This window comes from Marmota marmota, unplaced genomic scaffold (assembly GCF_001458135.2).
Source record: "Marmota marmota marmota unplaced genomic scaffold, marMar, whole genome shotgun sequence".
Classification (NCBI taxonomy): domain Eukaryota; kingdom Metazoa; phylum Chordata; class Mammalia; order Rodentia; family Sciuridae; genus Marmota; species Marmota marmota.
Genome location: NW_026000174.1, coordinates 23,598,373 through 23,619,114, shown reverse-complemented (window position 1 = coordinate 23,619,114; position 20,742 = coordinate 23,598,373). Strand labels below are relative to the sequence as shown.

General features: G+C 50.8%; 1 protein-coding gene across 9 annotated transcripts in view; it reads right to left on the bottom strand.

Annotated features, from left to right (window-relative positions):
- Ampd3 (adenosine monophosphate deaminase 3) overlaps nucleotides 1-20,742 on the bottom strand; it is a 50,216-nt gene that overhangs the window by 9,831 nt on the left and 19,643 nt on the right. For 8 of the 9 annotated variants that reach the window (XM_048788324.1, XM_048788322.1, XM_048788321.1 and 5 more), the window contains exons 3-10: nucleotides 16,765-16,969; nucleotides 14,156-14,318; nucleotides 11,452-11,671; nucleotides 9,481-9,610; nucleotides 3,915-4,109; nucleotides 2,938-3,069; nucleotides 2,225-2,388; nucleotides 1,487-1,613 (exon numbers count right to left, since the gene is read on the bottom strand). In XM_048788324.1, the coding sequence (XP_048644281.1) occupies nucleotides 1,487-1,613; nucleotides 2,225-2,388; nucleotides 2,938-3,069; nucleotides 3,915-4,109; nucleotides 9,481-9,610; nucleotides 11,452-11,671; nucleotides 14,156-14,318; nucleotides 16,765-16,969 (1,336 nt within the window). The remainder of the gene's footprint in view (nucleotides 1-1,486; nucleotides 1,614-2,224; nucleotides 2,389-2,937; nucleotides 3,070-3,914; nucleotides 4,110-9,480; nucleotides 9,611-11,451; nucleotides 11,672-14,155; nucleotides 14,319-16,764; nucleotides 16,970-20,742) is intronic. The other variant, XM_048788325.1, reaches the window with a different exon arrangement.

The following is a 20,742-nucleotide window of genomic DNA, read 5'->3' as shown; positions in this document are numbered from 1 at the left end:
CAGTAGCTTCATAGAGCAATTGAGATTACAGGAGAGAATCAATGGAGGGCCCTGCACATAGTGTCCAGCACAAAGTACATGGCACACACACAGTAACTCTGCTTATTACCAACAGCGCAACTGAGATGCAGACAGGATAGCTGTGAGGCTGAAGTGAGGCCACATAATGGAGTACCACTAGGCTTGGCAGCAAGCGCAAAAAATGTGAGCTGTCACCGTTGGCTCAAGTGCCCACTATGTCTCTGGGACTGGAACAGGCCTCTCACTCTCCTCCTAGCCCCCCACCACCTTCTGTTTCAGGCCTTCCTCCTCCACACACAGCCAGATGATGCTTGTCTAAAACATATACTCAGTGAGGTCCCTCAGCTTGTCCAAACACTTTCCAGGCAACCCCTACATGTCCAGACTCAACCACGCCCTCCCCAGACCTTGATCCCCTGGGCTCCTCCCTACCAGACCTCATCCCATCACCTCCACCTTCACCTCCATCAGTACCTCCACCTCCCCAAAGCCTCCTCCAGTCCTGAACTTGCTGCTCTGTCTGACATCCTCTTTACTCCTGGCATCCAGAGGAAGGGGGTGAAAACTGATCCCCTCCCTCCTGGAGTCTCTACCATACCCCTTCTTCCCTTTTCCTATAACTACTCAAATACAGAAGTGAAATATATTTCCTGGTGTGGGAGGCCATCCTCGCAAGTGATTTGAGTTACCTCTCTGGCTGGATGAGAGGCACTTAGACACAGCTGTGTCTGAGCCTTCCCCACCCTTTCCCAGGTCCGAGGGCTTGTCCGTGCAGAGGCGTGCCTGGCTACTGACCTGAAGACCCAATCATAGTCCTTGACCTTGGGATGCTGCCCCCCTTAACCTTCATTGGATGGGATTTTCCGTTCCCCAATAAAAGCTCACTCCCTGGCGTACTCTCCCTCTCTCGCTAGTCTCTTCTGTAAACCTCATCACCGCATTAGGTGGCTGGAGGCAGGAGCTAGGAGAAGCTGTCTCGGAGCTGATAGTAAAGGTAATGAGAGTCTGTCTCTTTAATTTAAAACTCCCTAATAATTTCTTATGAACTGAACCTTCTTTCATGAAGCCCGCGCTGGTTGCGTGGCAGATCCTAGAGCTCATTATACTAAACCAAAAATGGTGTGAGGACCTTTGTTTCAGGTAAAAAGAGAGGAGCAGAAATGTCTGCATTTTTAAGGAGACCCTGGGGCAACTTGGTGCTGGCTGGGACAGGATCCATGTCTTCAGCGTGCGTGGCCAGGAACCAACTCTCAGTCCTTACCTACTCGCTGCCCTTCCCCACTGGACCCACAGACTGCTCCAGGACCTCCCACCTGGGCATGCTCCCTTATTTTAGAAAATCTGCTTCTAGGGGCAGGCAGCCCTAGGCCTGGTGTACAGGGTGGCGGGAGCTGAGAAGGGAGGCCATGGCAAGGAGTGAGCCCTCCTCCACCATGGTGAGCTCACCTAGGTACCCACCACTTACATATTTGAGGAAGAGGTGAAGCTCCCGATGATCTTGGGGGTTGATTGTGGCCTTAAAAAGGGGCAGGAAGATATTCTCCAGCATCTTTCCAAAGTTTGGCAGCAGCTTCTTTGACCTAAATATATCACTGTAGGGAAGCAAAGACTGGCCTGTTGGGTGGACCCACAGTCCCCTTGGCCTGCTACAGAGTGGCCACAGTCACTTCAGCACTGCTTCCCACTAAGCACCCAAGGTAGAGTCAGCTGTGGCCCTTCTGCAACACTGGGCAGTGCTGTGCAACTCCACACCTGCCTCACCTGTCTCAAGCCAGAGGCCATTCACGAGTGGGGCAAAGGGATTCAGGTGGCCAAGGGTCCCAGAGAGGAGTCCTCCAGTTTCCCAGTGATCCAGACTCAGTTCCACTCAGCTCAGTTTCCCTAGACCCCACAGCCCAGCCCACCCAGAGAGGGGAGCAGTGATCCAAGGGGAAGTCAGCAATGTGGGCCACTACCACGACATCCCAGGCCTCTAGGCCCACCCAAACCTTCAACAAGAAGGCAAGCCAGTAGACCCCACAAGGCCTTGGCACATAAATATTCTTCAAAGAACCAAATTTTAAGTGTCATAAGGGCGTCTTTGCCAACCACTCTTCCCTGGGGAGGAGAGGTCTAAGATGGCACTGGACTTAACAGTCTCCAGCCCACCAGACAGGATGTCATGCCCAGGGGCATGGGGCAGACAGTGGGGCCCCTCACTCACTAGATCCGGGGCACCTGGATGATCCAGCGCATGTTGGGTGAGTAGACCTTGTGCTGGATGAACCAGCGGGCCAGGTTGGGCCACTCCTCAGGACTGCGGCCATAGATGGAGAGCCGTGGCTCCGAGTACTGATACTTGCTCTCCTCCAGCTCCCGGGCCACCTCCTGGCACCAAGAAGAACCAGATCAGCCCCAAAGCCTCCAAGCTACATGGGAGATCTCTACCTCCAGCTCTGCATGACAGCTGGGTCCTGGGCCAGCTGCTCCCAGGCAGGAAGGCTGATCTGCATCCCTGCTGCCTACTGCCATGTGAGCTCTTCAACCATAGTGGAGGCTCCTTCCCTGGGGGAGAAAGGCCTTGGGTCTGCACCGTCACATTGCAGAACTAGGCTGGGCAGCAACAACAACTCCACCCAGAGTCAACCCGCACCCAGCCAAGTTTAGACTATAAATAGAGACAGGCATGGTGCCAGGATGCTGTGAGCTCTGCCAAGGTGGATGCCCTCCCCTCCTCCTCCCTGCAGTTGGCACACAGCACCAGCCTGCCCATTCTCAGAAGAAGGAGACCAGGGCCAGAGCATAGGTTCCTGAGCTGGGTAGTGGATAGAGGAGATTCAGGGAAGGGAAGGAACAGAAAGCCATGCAGGGTCCCCTCTGAAAGCAGACACCATCAGGTATCTGAGGTGGCCTTGGAGAGGCCAAGGGACTGCTCACCTTGACCATCCTGGCAAAGTACTCTCCTCCCAGGTAGTTTTCAGTTTTTAAATACAGGTCACGAAGCTCACTGGCCCCCACAGGGTTGTATTTGGAGTTGAACTTGTCAAAACGATGGAATGTCTGCCGGCCCTGAGGGGAGGAGGCCACCAGCCCTCACTACATTGTTCTTCAGCCATCAAGCATGTTTCCCTCTCCAGGCCTTTAGGTGTGGCCTTAGGTGTGGCCACACTGAATGATGTCTTTTAAGTCATCTGCATGAAATCTTGGAAATTTCCAAGGGCCAGACCATGTATCCTCACAGCCAGCCACAGGCTATTTTCTGAGTCACGGTGTGAAGGAGCATGAGGGCTTCAAGCTCCAAGGAACTATGGCAAGGAACATGCCAGCTAGTGAGCAGACGAGGCTAGACCACCGAACAGCAGACAATGACGTGTTTTCTATGCCTTTTTAAGACTGAATAATATTCTATTGTGTGGATATACCACATTTTGGTTACCCATTCATCTATTGAACACTTGGGTGATGTCTACCTTTTGGCTATTGTGAGGTATGCCCCTGTGAACATTGGCACACGGTGCCAATTCCAGTCTCTAATTTCAGTTCTTTTGGGTATCCACCTAGGAGTAGGATTGCTGATTATATGCTTAGTGTTTTAGTAACAAGGCACATGGCAGTTACCATGTTATAGGCAAGGAAATAAAACCTTCAGTGAGTTGCTTAAGGGCATATAACTCCTAAGTGGCAGAAAGGGGATTTGAACTTGGACCCATCTGACCAGAAGTCACACACCCTTCCTTTGTCCCATGGCTGCTCCCAGCCCCATTATTTCATGAGGTCAAACTAACACCACAGCCTCCAAGACAAGCAGAGAAAGAGCCAGTGGCTCTCCAAGCACAATCACAGCGTTTTCCAGGGGCTGAGTCCCCAATCAGAACTTCTTTCTGTTCATAACACTGGGGCAGAAGCTCACTCACAGCATGGACATCCAGCGAATCCACAGTGAGGTCGTAGGGGTCCATGTGCAGGCTGTCGAACACCTGCCGCAGGGTGATCTTCCGGCCCAGCTTCTCAGCCACAGTCCTGTCAGGCTCCGTCTGGTACGTGTGCTTGATGAAGCGGAGCAAGTGCTTCTGGTTCATGCAGGCCGCTGCGTGGATGTGCGTGTCCACCTAGAACAAGCACCCACCAGTGAGCCAAGCTACATTCTCTGCAACAAAAGAGCCCTGCCCTCAATGTGGAGCACAGAGCCTCGGCACCATAAGGGCACAGAGGCAGTGCCTACCTAGGCCTGAGGCCCCTCCCCATTTCTCCTCTGAACTTCAAAACTGGTCTCCTCCCCTTTAGCCTTGCTGCCTAATCCACCTCCTTACAGCACCAAGAGATGGTTCCAAAATGGAGACTGGATCAGGCCACTCCCCTGTTAAGAAATCATGGTGGACCAGCATCCTCGAAGTAAAGCCCGGCTCCTTAGCCTGGGAGTCAAGGCTACTTGCCACTGCCACATTCTATGCTCCAGCCATGGCAAACCATTCTGTAGGCACCAACCTACTCCACTCTGTGGCACTTTGCCCACACGCATCCTCAGCCAGGAGTGCCTTCCCTCCTCCCCACCAACCTCTTCCTTATCCTTCTACATCCTCCACTTGGACACCAATCCTGATCCCCTAAAAAACAACTAACCCACCCTCTCCTTGCCTGACTGGGACCCTGGCATAGACATTCCCTTGCTGTGTCCATCCTCCTGACCCATTCAAATATGTTTCTGTCTACTCCTCCGCTAGCCTGGGAGCTCCTCAAGCACAGGGACCATGTCTGATCCACCCATTCTCTACTATCTACCCCAGAGACTGGTAAGATGTATCGGGTGAAATCAATGAATGGATGAATGAACAAATGCACTCCCCATCTCTGGCACAGTTGTAGTAGGGTTCTATATCCTCATATAAGCCTGAGGGCCCATGAAATGCCTTACAGAATCCCCCTCCCTCTCAGAACCCCGTAACATTCTGAAAGCAAGGCCAAGTAGGAGTGAATGAAGACAGCAGTCACTACCACACACTTCCTCAACCAGTTCCAGCTCACCCCACACCCAAGGCATCCACACCCCAAGAAGCAGTGGCTCTTCTGACCCTGAGACCTTAGAACTCAGAGCAAATGTTAACTTGAAGAAAGGCACATCACTCTTCTCCCCTTGCTTCATGGCAAGGCACTGTCCTTGAAAAAGCCCTGGAAGGAGCCCACCAGGGCCTCAGAACACCTCACAGGATTTCTTACATCTATGTCTCTCTGGCCTCTCCTTTTCAACCTCCTCAGTCAGCTCATCCTTGCTACCAGACCTCCAATACTGGCATTTCTTCAGGCTTGGTCCTGGGCCCTCCTGTCCCCTCACTATATACTCTTTTCAAAGGTGATCTGTGCCATCTGTGCCTTCAATTTTCTTCTTTATATCAAAAACTTACAAATGTGTATCATCAGCCCGAAGCTCCAGAATTGTAGAGATAGCTGCCTATTTGGCATTTCCACTTGGGAAATTCAAAGGTCCTTCAAATTTTAAAGTGGACAGACTCTCCATCTCTGGCCCTAGACCAAACCTGATCGTTTCCCAGGTTTCTGCACCCCAGGAAATGATATACCCTGCACCCAGCTGTTCACAATGGAAAACTGCAAGTCATCCTCCGCCTCCCCTCCCTCCCGCAGCACCAGCCAGATCCATCAATTCCACCTTCCAATTAAATCTCAGATCCACACAATGGGACCCGTCTTGCCACTTTTTCTCTTGCTCTGGTTCAATTCATTCTTCACTCAGAAGCTAGAATGGATTTTTTGATGCAATTTGATTCTGATTAATATTCTCACTAATCTAATACTGCTAATACTACTTAGTCCCTGCCGTCTCCCCACCTTCCACATCCCCACTCTCCATTTTCCTCTGTGCTCCACTCCCAGGACAGCCACTTGGCTAAAATGAGAGATGCCCTGAAGTCACAGTGGGCATCTTGCATCTCCTTCTATGAGCCCACGGGGACTAAGGGAAGTCCCCAGGGAAGGAGACAGCAGCCTCACAGGCCAGGATGCCACCCGCCACCAGTCTGCAGCATGGAGTTACTGCTATGGCTAACTGGGCACTGTGCAAGGGCCAGGGTGAGAAGGTGCTGACCTCGGGCCAGGGAAGGCTGTTCACAGCTGGTTGGGCATCTCCACATTGTGCCAAATGAGACATTTGATCTTTTGGACTTCTATGTGTGTTATCCCAGCCAGCCCGTGTCATTGGCCACATCACTCTGTCAGCAGGGTCCTTCCTGCCATTAATCCTGCCACTCTTACCAGAAAGATAGACCGCTGGACATCAGAGAAATGACACAACTCAATGTACTAAAAATCAAAACATCACCCAAAGCACAGAGTCAAGGCTCAGGCACTTCTTGTGCATTCCTTTGGGATGCACAAGAGAAGGTCAGCTGGGATTAGCTCAGCAGGACACAGCCTGGCTCCACCGCCTCAGCATGACTCAGCACATTCTGGGCTTCTGCGTGTGTCCTCCAGTTTACCAGTGACACACCACAGGGGGTTCAGCCTGTCCTTACCCCATGAGTCACAAGACAAAGAACGAAAACAACTGGACAGTCCAGGAAGCACCCAATCCAAACTACAGGACCTCAAAGGTGATTATTTTAGGAACAAGTCAAAGAAGTTGTCATTGAAGGTCAGTATTTTCAATTCACCCGAAGATCCAAGCACATTCTCTGCTCCTCCTGAGATCCAGGTCTACAGAAACTGTAGAGTTCCCAATACCTGAGACTGGAGCTAACACTAGCCTTCCCATACCAATGGCGGACATCAGCAATAGGTCACAGCACTCTTTTCACTGAGGTTCTGGAATAGCTTCAGGGAGTCACTCCCAACTGGTCAAGTTTGGCACAGAAGCTGAAACCTATTTGCTATCCCTGTGACACTTAAGCCCAAATGGATAATGCCTAGTCCTACTCTACTCCCAAGCAGCAAACCCGCTCAGCCCTTCTATCTCAGCCCTGAACAGAAAACAAGTGTCTCCGTTACACAGTGCTGCCAGCGGCCTCACAGTGTCATAACCCACCACCCACCACCCACCACCCACCTCCCACACATATCCACAGCCAGGCCTCAGCCCCGGCGTGCCCTGCCTCTGGGAAATAACAGCCACCTCCAAAATAGGGAGCTCCCCTCCCAGCTCACTCTGGGTTTTATAAGGCCAGCTCTCCTCGCCACAGTACAGATTTTGAGGGTGAGATAAAGCTGCTGGCACCCAGGAGGCTCCCCTTACCCAGGACAGAGAGCACAGCCTGATGCAGCGGCCCCAGGCCCAACTGACTATGCACCAGAGAAAAGGCCACAATGTCACCACCCCCCACACACACACACACACACATGAGGACATCTCGTGTCCAGAGAGCACAGTAACCCCCAAAGTGATAGGAAGCCCAAGGATCAGCTCTGATATGGAACCACAGCTCTACACAAGGGCTCGGGCCCACACTGTGGCAGGGAGCAGATGGTGAGTCCATGGGGCCCACCTCAGGAGCAAACCGCTTCAGAGCCCATCCAGTCAACAAAGACAATTCAGGTCAGGCAGCAGCAGGAGGCAGGCCCAGCACAGTTCACATCTGCAGAGGGCAGGGCTGCCCTGGGCTGGGCAGGACTGCGGGGAGCTCACAGTGACTGAGGCACCTGCCTAACACCTAAGGCTCACAGAGAAGGAACAAATGGTGCTTGAGGTGAAAATGCCCAGCTGCCCACATAGGTATGTCTAATGCATGACCTTTAATCTCTACCCAGAAATTCCCAACACTCTTCCACAGCCTTTCAGAGCCCATGAGCTGAAGCTAAACTCTCACTTCTAAAGGCTCTTAGTCCCGTCCAAGTGGGGAGTCCAGATGGCACTAACAGGGGGTCTTAGGCCTCCCCAAGATACAGGGGGAAAGAGGGGCCTTTCATCTGGATTGCCGAGCGTACTCAGTCAGGAGGTCAGGGAGGCTGAACAGGGCTTTCCCAGAGGGGCCACAAGCTGATCCTAGAGAGAGGAGATCCTCAAGAGGTCCCAGCAGGACAGAGGTGGCTCTGGAGATGACGACCTCACCATGACCTGCCCAGGTTTGGCCATCCTCCTCCAAGCACAATCTAAACCCCCTGCCCCCACTGATTTACCTCCAAGATCACAAGCACACCTGGCCCACCTCCCAACCCACAGACCCCATTATCATCCAGAACCCCCCACACCTCTGCAGCTTCATTCCTCACAACCCACTGCTCTCCTCTCTCTGACCCAAGCTCCAGCCACACCAAACTAGCAGCTATGTCAAGACACCACTCTATGGGCTGGGGATGTGGCTCAAGCGGTAGCGTGCTCGCCTGGCATGCGTGCGGCCCAGGTTCGATCCTCAGCACCACATACAAACAAAGATGTTGTGTCCGCCGAAAACCGAAAAATAAATGTTAAAAATTCTCTCTTTAAAAAAATTAATAAATAAATTCATTTAAAAAAAAATAAAAAAGACACCACTCTAACCCTCTCTCCCCTTGCGCGCACGCCTCTCCCCCTCCTGGCATTTGCACATGCTGTTCCCTCCACAGGAAATGCCAGGGACATTGCTGCTTCCCTCCCTGCATAACACTCTGCCTGGCTAGCTTCTTACCCTGTAGGTCAGCTTAGTTCTGGCCTCTTCCTGAAAGCCACCCCATTACACTTAACCCTTAGGTAGCAGACGGAGGAGCTTCTCATCAGCAGGAAGTAACTTGCTCGCCATCAAACGCCTCATACTTAGCACCGATCCTGCCTCGCTATAGGTTACTTAAATGGAAGAAAACGGAAGAGCTGCAGCACATAATCACTTAGTATGCACACCTGCCACCACTCTGCAGGCTGAAAGTGCCAGGAGCCACTTGGCCACTCAAGGGGTACAAGAGGGACAGAGACAGGAGCACATAAAATGTTCTTCTTTAAATATACCTTGGGCTGGGGTTGTGGCTCAGTGGTAGAGCACTTGCCTAGCAAGTGTGAGGCACAGGGTTCAATTCACAGCACCACATATAAATAAGTGAATCAAATAAAGGTCCATCGACAACTAAAAATATATGTAGAAATAATTTTTAAAAAATAAAAAATAAATACACCTTATCCTGAAGGACACAAAACCATAAACTACCAAAATCCATAGAGGTCATATAGCTTTTTCCCTCCATGATGAATCTAATTCTTTCCCTACCCTAAGAGTGGCCTGTGCTCAACAGTTATGACCACTTAAAGGCTGTGTCCTGCTTCCCAAGGCACATTCCAACAGAGGCACACCATGGAGTGGCCCCCCAGTACCGTCTGAGGCACATCCTGACTCTAAGAACACAGTTCACCCACCTCTCTTCTGCATGGACCCATCGCACTCCTCTGGCCAAGAAGGGCCTTCACCAGCCTCCACTCTCACAGGGCACTAGCCCCAAACTGGCTCAGGGCAGCCCCGGTGTGGGGAAGGGAGCCAGCCAGGTGGGTTGGACACTGGCCACTAAACGCACCTTTCTCACGTTATAGAAGTCTCGATGGGGGTTACTCTTCAACTCTTTGAACTCGGACATTTCATTTAACATCTCGTGAAGGCTGAACTTGGATTCCAGAAAGTTCAGTCGCCGGTGACAATAGGTTTTCCTGCAGGTTGGGGAAGGGGAGAGACCACAGTTGAGGGGCAGTGACATCAAACTCTGTTTGGAGACTTCCAGCACAGGTGGGCCAAGCCCAGTGTGGGAGGTCCAGTTCTGGGAGGATGGAGCCAGGAGAGCTCAGAAGATCCCAGATTTCTGTTGACCTGACTGACCTGGCTAACATGTCGGTGTGCCCCAGTGAGAGTGGAGAGCAAAGATATGGGGCAGCAGAGATAACTTTGAGACCCTATATTTTTTACTTCTATGTGTTTAGGCAATTAACCACAAGCCTTCTTTCCAATGAATGAATCGATGTTGAGATGGTAATTCCAAGGCTGAAGTGAAGGTTAAATTGGTTGATGCCTATGAAAGGGCCTGACTCCGAACAGAGTGGTTACTCAATAAGTCTCCCTCTTTTGTCCCCTCTTTTCTTTCTTCCCATCTGTCCTCAGCCACCTTTTATTCCTTGAGAAATCAACTGTCCAGAACATGGATAATATAGTCACACTATAAGGCATGGCCTGCCCACCTTGGGACACAGAGGTAACTCCCACCCTGACCAAATGCTCCCAAATCCCAAGACCTGAGGACCCCCAGATTCTGAGGCTTCAGGACAAGAGGTGAATGTTTCTCATCAGAGCCAGATTAGGAGCACAGGGGTATTTATCACTGGGATGGAAATCTCTGTGACACTCATGCCCCAAGTTCCCACCAACTCAAAGAAGGTACCCATGGGTAAAGAGGTTTTCTCTGCTAGCAAAGGTGGGAGCTTACTGCTGTGGTCAGCTATCAGCCCACACCCAGCCAGGGTTGGCCAGCCACATGCCTTGAGTCCAAGACCACACAGAACCTTTGACCATAACTCATGCCACCCTGCTTCTGCACACAGCAGCTGCTCCATATCCCGTCACTGAGGCTAAGAACAGCTGCCTACCTGCAAGAGTACCACCCTGTCTGCCAAGACAAGCCCAGGATGAGCCCAGGGGTGTCATACAGTGAGAAAGGAGGTCAAGCCCAGCCTTTTTCCAAGAAGGACTCTCCTTGAGAACCACTCAGGCAGGACAGCCACTTCTCACACACTTGGCCCAGAAGGGCCTCTGAAAGAAAACTACCCCATCCCCACCCAGGGTCTTAATTGGATCAGTGAGGACCAAGCTACCCATCCACCCCAGACCCACTCTCCTCCCTTAGGACCCAGCATCACACCATTCCCAACAAAACCCAAAAGGCAAGAGCAAAAGAGCAGGGGCATGACAGCACACTCCCCTCCCAACCCCGACTCTGGCACATTCACTCCAAGGCTCTAAGGGTGCAGGTTGCTGAACTTCCACACTGATAGCTCAAGTGCCCACCAACAAGTGAGGGACCAATTGCAGGAAGACAGCCACCTGCCAGCTTAGCTTGAGTCAAGCCCATGGCCTCAGGGGGATCAGAGCCACAAAGTGCCCTAGGCTCTCTGCATGCCCTCTCCAGAAACACAGAAACCCAAGACCTGGAGCGACAGTCATCGCTCCTCCTCCCTGTGCAGCCATGTCCCAGGCTGCCAGTTCTCTGCAAGGCTGCTTTCTTGCCTGACAAGAGGCGTGGCAGTCATTTTAAGGTGCCCAGGTTGCCAACAGAAAACAGAAGTTCCACACCTATAACGCAGAAGGGATAAGTAGTAACAACTCTAAGAGTGTGGCAGCCCAGGAAGGGAGATTACTGCAGAAACCCACAAAGCAAAGGGAATGACAACCACTCTTTCAGGATGGTTTACCTGCAGGAAAGCCTCAAACAGAGGGGCAGCCTAGCTGGCTTTTCCCAGCTCCTTCCTATAATGAGAGGGAGAGTTGGGGAAAGCTGGCTTACGTGGGGCCGTCAGTGATGAGAGCCAGGATGTGGCTCATGTCCACCGTGTAGGTCTCCAGGTCAGGGTAGGGCAGGCTGTGGGGCTCCTGGCGCTCCAGCATCTTTTTGTTATCATACACGAAGAGGATGCCCCCCTGCATGCAGACCAGGTAGCCCAGATTGGGGGGTGCATCATCCAAGCAGTAAGGGTCTTCCCCGGGCTGTGGGGGTGGGTGGAATTCTGCAAAACAGGATCAAGTGATGGCCATGAGCTCTTGAACTCAAAAGTCACATTCGGGGTGAAGCCTGCCGAGGCCACTCTATCGAAAACCAACCACCCTCACCTGCACAAACACCACAGCTCCTCTTCCCAGCTCTGTTTTGCCTCCTTAGCGCTTAGCCCTGACTAAAGGAACTGTACCTCTCACATTGGGTATTAGAAACCTTCTCTACTCAGAATAGAGACTATGGTGCAGATTGAGACTTTGTTTTGCTGTACCCCATTACCCAGAAAAGCCTGTGGTACATGGTTGGCACTTCAATATATCTTTTTCATTTAACTGAAATGGACTTCAGTTTCCTTGGCCCTGCAGAGCCCCCAGGATTTTTTTTTTTTTTTAAGGGCAGCTGCATCCTCTAGTAAGAGAACAGACAGCTTTTGTTGCTTCCTTTGAAGAGGAGCCAGGGTTTCCTCCCACCGCAGCTGGCAGCTGGGCCCCTGGTCCTATATGGTGTTGGCTGATCTGCAGAGAGTTGAAGCCCCCAGTTCTGCTATGTAGCATCAGACCTTGGCTAGAGACAGCTTATCAAAAGCCAGAAAACAGGTGCTTCTCAGCTTATTATGTGGTCATGTCCCAATAAACCCATCATAAACTGAAAATACCCTAAATTAAAAATGCATTTAATACACCTAACCTACCAAAAATGTGATCAGAACACTTGTATTAGCCTACAGTTGTGCAAAATCATCTAATATAAAATTTATTTTATGATAAAGTGTTGAACACTCATGTAACTTATTGAACACTGTACTGAAAGTGAAAAACAGAATGGCTGAATGGGTACATTTTGCACAATCATGAAGTTGAAAAATCATTAAATTGAAACATCATAAGCTAAAGACTGACCATAATGCCCCCTAATTCATGTGCAAGGCATTCCTGTTTACAAAGCATTTTCCTATCAAGGCAGTGGGTGTAATCCTCAGATGGGAAGACAGGATCAGAGAGGCAAAGGGGTTTGTTAAAAGTCTCATGCTTAAAAATAATAAAAGAGACATTTTGGGGGCTGTGGCTCAGTGGTAGAGCGCTTGCCTAACACATGTGAGGCACTGGGTTTGATCCTCAGCACCATATAAAAATAAATAAATAAAATAAAATAAAGGTATGTGTCCATCTACAACCACAGCTGCCAGCCGCATTGGAAGAAAACCTTGACTCCTCATCAAAGAAAGCCCCCAAGGCAGGGTCACCTGCTAGGGTTTCCTCCACCAGTGCTCACAACAGGATGCCCCTAGAGCAAATGTGAGGAGTCACTGAGGAGCTGAAGCAGAGCAGAGCTGGGGTTGATGTCCCCCATCAAGCAAGGCCACAGGCCAGCTCAGAAGTCTCTAAGTCTCTTGCAGACCATGGGGTCTGCAAGGTGCAAGCAGTTGCAAATGCCTGGGTGAAGCCACAGCCTGTACACTCCGAGGTGGCTCCACCTCACCACACTCAGGCCCAGAACCCCTGAGTCCTTCATGCAAAGTATACATTTAGCCATCAGCCCTATCTGTCCTTTCTAGGGTAGTAGGATCAATTTCCCTAAGACAGACAGAAAATGGGCCCAGAAGGGCTGAGACTTACCCAGGGATCTGGTGGTAACAGATGCTCAAAATTCAGGACTCACAGGTTCAAGGGCTAACCCAACACCAGCAACCACAACCAGGGCAGCCAGGGTCCTGGGCCTTGGTGCAAACCTTCAGGCCCTTATCTGCTCCCTAATCCTGGCTTTCAAGCGTGAGGTTTCCTGTCGTTTTCATTTGCATGACTTAACTCACAGCCTCTACTCCTTCAAGGTCCTTCACAGACCAAATGGACTCCACCAGGAAGCCATCCTGCCCTCTCTCATCTCCCCTTCCCTGAACTCTGTGGCATAAATGCAGCTGCCATTTATTGAACACTCACTAGATGCCAGAGAGGCACTGAGTACACCACAGGTATTTGCTTATTTAATCTTCACAACAGCCCTAGGAGATAGATATTATTAGTCTTCTCATTTTATAGATTGAAAAAATAGGAGATTTAGAGAACAATTTGTTCAAGGTCCAAGAAATTGGCAGAACCCAGATACAGGTGTGCTAGACTCCAGAGCCAACTTGCCCTACCCCAGGAAGGTGCCCTCTGTCTCCATTCCCACCCCAGCCCATAATACCTCCAGCTGGTCATTTATTGATTGATCTTGTTGTTTTAAGTGTCCCACTTGAGAATTCCTACCTCCCTGTCAGACTCCCACCATTAGGAACTTTCATTTCTTTTAACTTCCACAGGTTATCTCCACTCAGCCAGGCACACAGGACACATAAAACTGACCAGGGGACCAGCAAACACCAGTGTAGGCAGAAGTCTACACCAGGGTCTGCCCCCAAAACACCAGTGAGGAAAACACATTCAGCCCACAAAAGGTCCCCAACAACCCTTGAGCCAGACCCACACATGGGGCCCCATTTCCTGTCTGGGATCCATACCTGGGAGACCCTCTTCCAGGGGTGCCGTGTTGGCCCGCCGATGACATAGGTACTGGGCTGTGGTCCGCGGGAAGCGGTGATAGGCAAGCCGTGCATACTTCTCCCGGATCATCAGGGCCTTGGCCAGGCTCTTGGCGGCCTGCTCGTAGTCCTCCACAGTGATCTGCAGAGGGAGGCGTGCAGAAAGGGCTCATGCAGCAGACCCGAGACTGCCATGCTTTAAAGGATCTACTTGCAAGGTTGGCTCTTGGCCAGCACCTGGGAACCTGGATTTCAGGAGAATTCCCACCATTCAATGATCAATGAGTGGCTCACTATATCTAAACTATACAAAAACATGGCTTATGCTGGCTACCAAACTCCTTCTGGGAGTCTGGAATTTGGACATGAGCTATAGGTGTGTGAGCAGACCTAGCACCTTGGGCGCCAAGAGGCTAATGAGCCTCCGTGGCAGACAGCACTTCACACATGTTGTCACACTCAGATGCTGAAGGTATTCTATGTTCTGGTGACTCCCCTGGGTGAGAACCCTTGCAGGCTTGCACCTGGTGTCCGCCAGACCTCAGCCCACGTACCTTCTCCTTTCTGGTTTGTTCTGTGTCCTCTCACTTTAACAAATCTTAGCTAGCTTTGAATACAGCTAGATGCTAAGCTGAGAGTGCTCCTAGCAAGTCACTGAGCCTGGGGGTGGTCTTGGGAACACACACACACACTCACACACACACAAAGAATTTCTGCATGCCCATCCCACTGCTTTGCCAACTCAGGCTTCTGATTAAATCTGGTGATCACCCAACTCATCCAGTCAACAGCATGTGCTATGTGCTAGACCTCTCCTTAGATGTCATTTTGCTCCTCAAAGCAGCCCATTTTAAAGTGGGAAAACTGAGGCCCAGAAAGGATTAATCATCCATGAGAATGTTGCAAAGTCAAATTTCAGACTCAGCTCTGATTGATTCTCAAAGCCCAGAGAAAGATGAGCTGCTTTCCCAGAGCTGCTTCATATACAGAGATGAAGGAAACACATGCCTAACTTCCAACGGGCTCATTTATCTTGGCGGGTCTGGGAAGGAGGAGTATCACAGAAATCTGAATGTGCTCAGGAGGACAAGCGGTAGACAGGACAGGGGGTGAGTGACACAGAGAAGGAGGTGCAAGATGCTGGAAGAGCACAGAGTGAGAAGGGCTGGGCCTGGAATTTTCCTCTTCTGCTTTAATAAAATAATCATTTTTTAATTTTGAAATGTTTTAAATCTACAGACAAGCACCAAAGGTTATATAACAAATACTCATGCACCTTCCAGAGCTAGCAACATTCACATTTCTCATAAATGTTTCAAAGGTCTTACAAGTGTAAATAAATCATTGTGGATACAGCTAAAACTCTACCCTCCCCCACCACTCATTTTTAACCAAATATTACTCCTTGTTGTCTGTCAAGGCAGAATCTTCTCTCCTGCCTCCAAATGTCCCCACAAGAGTGTATTAATGCCACTTTATACCTTCCAGGGCATGGCCTCTGAGAGCAGCAAGGATAGGTAAGCAGACGCAAATGTCTTAAACAAAACTATGTTCCTGACCATAGCAAAGCCAAACATGCTCCCTAGAACCAAAGGATTCACATAACAAGGGGCTCAGGCCACAGCCAAGAATATCAGTGAGGGTGCTCAGGATCCCAGTGGAGCTGCAGCCAATCAGGCCCCATTGCTGGCAGCAGACTCTCCGGGGCCAAGGAGATCTGCAAGGTGAGCCTGCTCCTCACAGACATGTAGCTCCCTGAAGTCTAACTGCCTGGGTCAGGAGCCCCTCCCCTACTCCATGCCAGGCTGGCAGAAAGAAGCTAGTTCATGCTTCAGGCTGATGTCCTCTCGTTCAGCTTGCGGTCAGCCCGTCTCCACTCTCCCTTTCCACCGCTGTGCCCACACACCTGAGGCTTTCGCCAAGGCTTGGCCAGGATTCTGACCTTCAAAAAGGTCTGAACTGTTTCCAAATCAAATTCCCATTTCCAAGAACTTAACATAATTTGCAGTACCTCCACACCATGGGATATTATGCATTTGTAAAAATAAATAAATAAACAAGAAAGTTCTTTATGTTTTATATGGCGTTATCTCTAAGTGAACTGTTAAGTGGGGGGAAGGAAAACTTGTCCACTTTCTAACCAAGACCCTCTCTTCCTGGTCGAGGGGATCTGGCCTATATTTAAGGATACTGACCCTAAGCATGTTAAGAGGAGCTAAGTCGGCCAAAAACGATTTCATACAAATCAGTCAATACCATAACTTTGAATCTGCTGAACGTTTGAGAATGCTGATGTACCCAAGCTGGCACCCTGCTCAATTGGCTGTGGTGACAGAGGGCAGCATTCTGGACTTGGAGAACATAGGGAATTTACAGGTCCCAGCCATGGTGTTCCAGACTGCAGCTCTGGGCCCTTTGCACAGGGCTGGAGCAGCTCCCTGAGCACTTCCACACCCTCCAGCCTCTGCTAGGACCCTTCCTCCTCCTCTTCAGGCTCCTGCACCTCCTCTCACCACCTGCCAGACTCCCACAGACTGAGCCTGGCCTCTGCACGCAAAGCCCATAAAACACTTTCATGGCCACCTTACCCCAGCACAGTAGTCTCCACTGATGGTGACCCGCTGGTACTCAGGCATGGCGTAGGGTACTGGTGTGGGCTGGGAAGTGGCTCCAGGGGGTGCAGGGGTTGCAGGAGACATGGCTGGACTGGTCACTGGGGGGCCTTTCCAGTCTTGCTGTGTCGGCATTTGCAGAGACAGGGACTGGGAACGGATCATCTTGAAACTTTTCTTTCTAAGAGCCAAGGACAAGGAAAGCAGGAGACATCAGCAGCTGATTGAGGTGAGCCATAAGCAATCTTTATTAGGTACAGAGCAAGAGAATTTTGCTATGATTAATCACGGATGCTGGCCCTACCATTAAGAAGTTTCTAATTACTTATGCTTTCCCTTTTACACACAACTCTGCATGAGATTCAGTACAGCCCTCCAGATGCCCCAACCTGAGGTCACTATGAACTGCAGTGGCTGTGTCTTCAAATGGCACAGAAGACAGACGGATGCAGACCACTGCAGTGCATAATGGAAGTGAGGATAACGTCAAATCGGCCAGGCTTTCCCCATGTGAGGCCCTGTGTGAGGACAGCACATTACCTTCACAAAACCCAAACTCTAAGTCCCAACACACGAACAGTCTCAGGAAGGTCTGTGAACAGGAACACAGAAGCAATCACACTGCATTTCCCAAAGTTGGAAATCTGGGGCACTGGATTTAGAAGACATAGAGATGATCAGCTAGCCCAACCTCCCTGTTTTTTAAATAGGAGTCAGGGATCCCACAATGGAAAGGGGCTTCCACAAAGTCACACAGCAAGGTGGCTGCTCTCCCCAGCCTGCTGTTAAGGAAAAGGAATGATCAGCATCAATTTCAAGACTGGACCTCTGGACCTGTCACCTTGGCACTAAAAGATTATTTCACTTGCTCTTGGGCACAAGGCTGTTTTAAAATGCTGCATGCTCGTGCTGAGTTGGGATGACCTCACCTTCCTTACGAACAAAATAGTTATGTTTCAACTGAGGTCACTCCACATCCTGGAATCCCCAGGAAGGAAATTGCTCAGCACTTGGGCGAGGCTAATTAGCAAATCTCCCTCCCACCTCTCTTTCTGCCTCGGGTGGCATCCAGCCTCTGGTATTGTCAACCACAGTGTCCAGTCAGAAGCCAGCAGACTCCTTGCCCCACCTCATGACTCAGGGGCTCAGAAACTTCTCGGGATTTATTCCACCACAACCAGGGTCTACAGCCTCCAGCAAAGAACTTAGTGATAACAAGGATCCACCAGAGGAATCCCTCTTCTTCCCCAGGCAGTGGTGATGCAGGGTGTGGAAAATGCATTGATCCCCAAGGGGGCCTCAAGGCTCACCCAGAAACAGCTGTCTTCCTGCTGGCACTTGCCCAAGTCTCCTCAACTGCCAAATGTCCAGGAAGCACAATTCACCTCCTCTAATTATACACCCACCACATGCCACGGTCCTGTGGTTCTCATGCCTATGGTAAAGACTCGTGTTACCACATCTCTGAGGCAAGGCTATCTGCACCTGAGAGATGGAGGTGGCCCCTTCTCAGGAGGTTACCTGTGTCTTCCCCTGGCCTTGAATAACAGACTAAGCTACCTCGGGAAACTCAGCTGGAACTCCAGGAACCCCAGCTGCTGTCCATCACAGGGAGCTGAGTCAGCATCCTGCCCCAAGTTAGATGTCATCTCAGACCAGACCATAATTCCTCAGAGCAGAGTCACCCTGAGCAAGGAGGCTCTCCCTTGGCATCTTTGGAACATTCCCGTCTAAAAGAGCCAGCGCTTTGGGCGTCCTCTCATCCTCTGACAGGCTCAGCTAGGTCCCAGGAAACTCCAGCTTCTGTGTCACTCTCATGCCCATCAGTCACTGTTTTGTGTCTCTTTGCCAAACCTCCTCACCCCTGTATGCCTCAGCCCATGCTGCCCGAGGCCTACCAAGGAGAAGTAGCAGGTGACTTCTAAGGTGAGCAACAGGTATGAAAGGTTTTAAAAAAAACACAGGCCAAAAGCTGGAAGGTTGCACAAGCCAAGAGCCTCCCAGGCTTGTCCTAGGAAGGTCCACATCCTTCTGTCCCACTGAAGAAGCCAACTGGTGCCCAGAAAATACTCCTTCTTGCAGACATCCATTATGGCTCCAGCCTTGGTCTTCAGATTGTCACATTCAAACATCCTTAGGCTGGAAGCTCAGACCTTTCAGGCACAAAGGTAGGTTTAAAGACTGATGGGCCATCTCCTCAGCGTCCACTCCTCTTGAGCAGGGCCTGGGAATCATCAGAAGCTAACCGTGGAACTTGTATCTCAAAAAACTGGAGAAGCCAGTTTTGATTACTGAATAGCAAACTGCCACACATTTATTGGCTTAAAACAATAACCATTCATTCACTCACAGTCCTGCATGTGAGAAGTCTGGTTGGGCTTAACTGGCCTCTATGCTCAGAGCATCAAGAAAACAAAATCAAGATGTTGGCCACACTGCTCTTGTGTGGAGGCTCTGGGAAAGAATCCATTTCCAAGTTCATTCAGGTTGTTGGTAGAATTTAGTTCCATATGGTGGTGAGACTGTGGTCCCTAGTTCCTTGCTGGCTGATGGACAGGAGTCACCTCAGCTCCTGAAGATGGCACTCTGATCCTCACACTTAGCCCTTTGCCTTCAAAGCCAGGAGGGCTGTATGTTCTAGTACTTCAGAGCTCTCTGAGTTCCCCGCCTACTCTCAACCTGAGAGAGATCTCTGTTTTGAAAAGTTCCCATAATTAGATCAGGCCCCCTGACAACTTCCTTATCTTAAGTTCAACTGGGCCATATGTCATGACAATCACAGGAGTGGCAGGTCGTATTCTCAGGGTCTGGAGACTCGAGGGGGACATCTTGGAGGGGGAGTATTTTTAAAATTCTGCGGACCTCAGGCCCATATCTAGATCCATCTACACAGGAGAGCTGGAGAGTGGCAGCTGAGTGTGTGGGCATGTGACTACCCGTGAATGTCCACACATGGGCCTCTCTTTCCTTCCCAAGGCTGTCTGAAGCCCCACATGTGTCACCATAACAAAAGAAGGACACATAAGAAGTCACCATAATCTTTATCTGAATTATAGAACCATGGGGTCTCCTGGCTACAAAAGACCTTAAAGGCTCTGTACCCCAACCTCTCACTAAGGCAGCCTTTGCCTGGATGCCTCCAGTGACAAGGTTCCCCACATTTCTGCGTAAGACATCAGCATCATCATTCAATAAACATCTGCCAAGCACCCACTCTGGGCCAGGCCAGAGCCAGACACACAAACACACACAACATTGGTCAAAGCACAGTCTGTTGCCGCTGTTAGAAAGCACTTCCTCATGATGGGCCAACACTGTCCGTCTGCAGTGCCACCTGTCCACACCTCGGGCTAGCCCTTGGGGCACTAGGGTAAGCCAGTTCTCTTGACACAGCTGGCCCTCCCCCTCCTTCTTCCAACCACATGTACAAATACACTGCTGCCAAGGAGCTGGCAGGGGTGGGGCTGTGAGGACACCAGCTCTGGCCAAGCCTGAGGACCTAGGCTTAGTAGCAGCTTTGTCATCCCCTACACAGCTGGTCCTCCTGAGCCACAGGGACCTTCTTGTTGACCAGACCCCTAAGACAAGAAGACGATCTAGTCACGTGTGAGTTATTACAGCATTTCATCTCCCAGCACCTGTCCAGTGCCCCCACCTGCTCCATGGCCCTCAGCTGCCCCTGCCACTCATGATGTCCCCATTCCTACCCTGTCCACTACCCAGCCCTCCTCGGAGCCTGGGAAGCAGGCACCCCCGAGCCTTCCAGAATACCTGGTTCTATGCTAAACTCTAGAACCATCAGCGCCCCCACCAACTTGTTCTTCATTCTAGAGAAATGCTGGTATCTTCCTGGAGGGGCTTCTAAAACCCACTGCCCCATGCATTCTGTCCAGGAATGGCCAGGCAGCCGGGGCGGGGGTGGGTAGGCTCTCAGAAGTGCACAGGGGTCGGGAG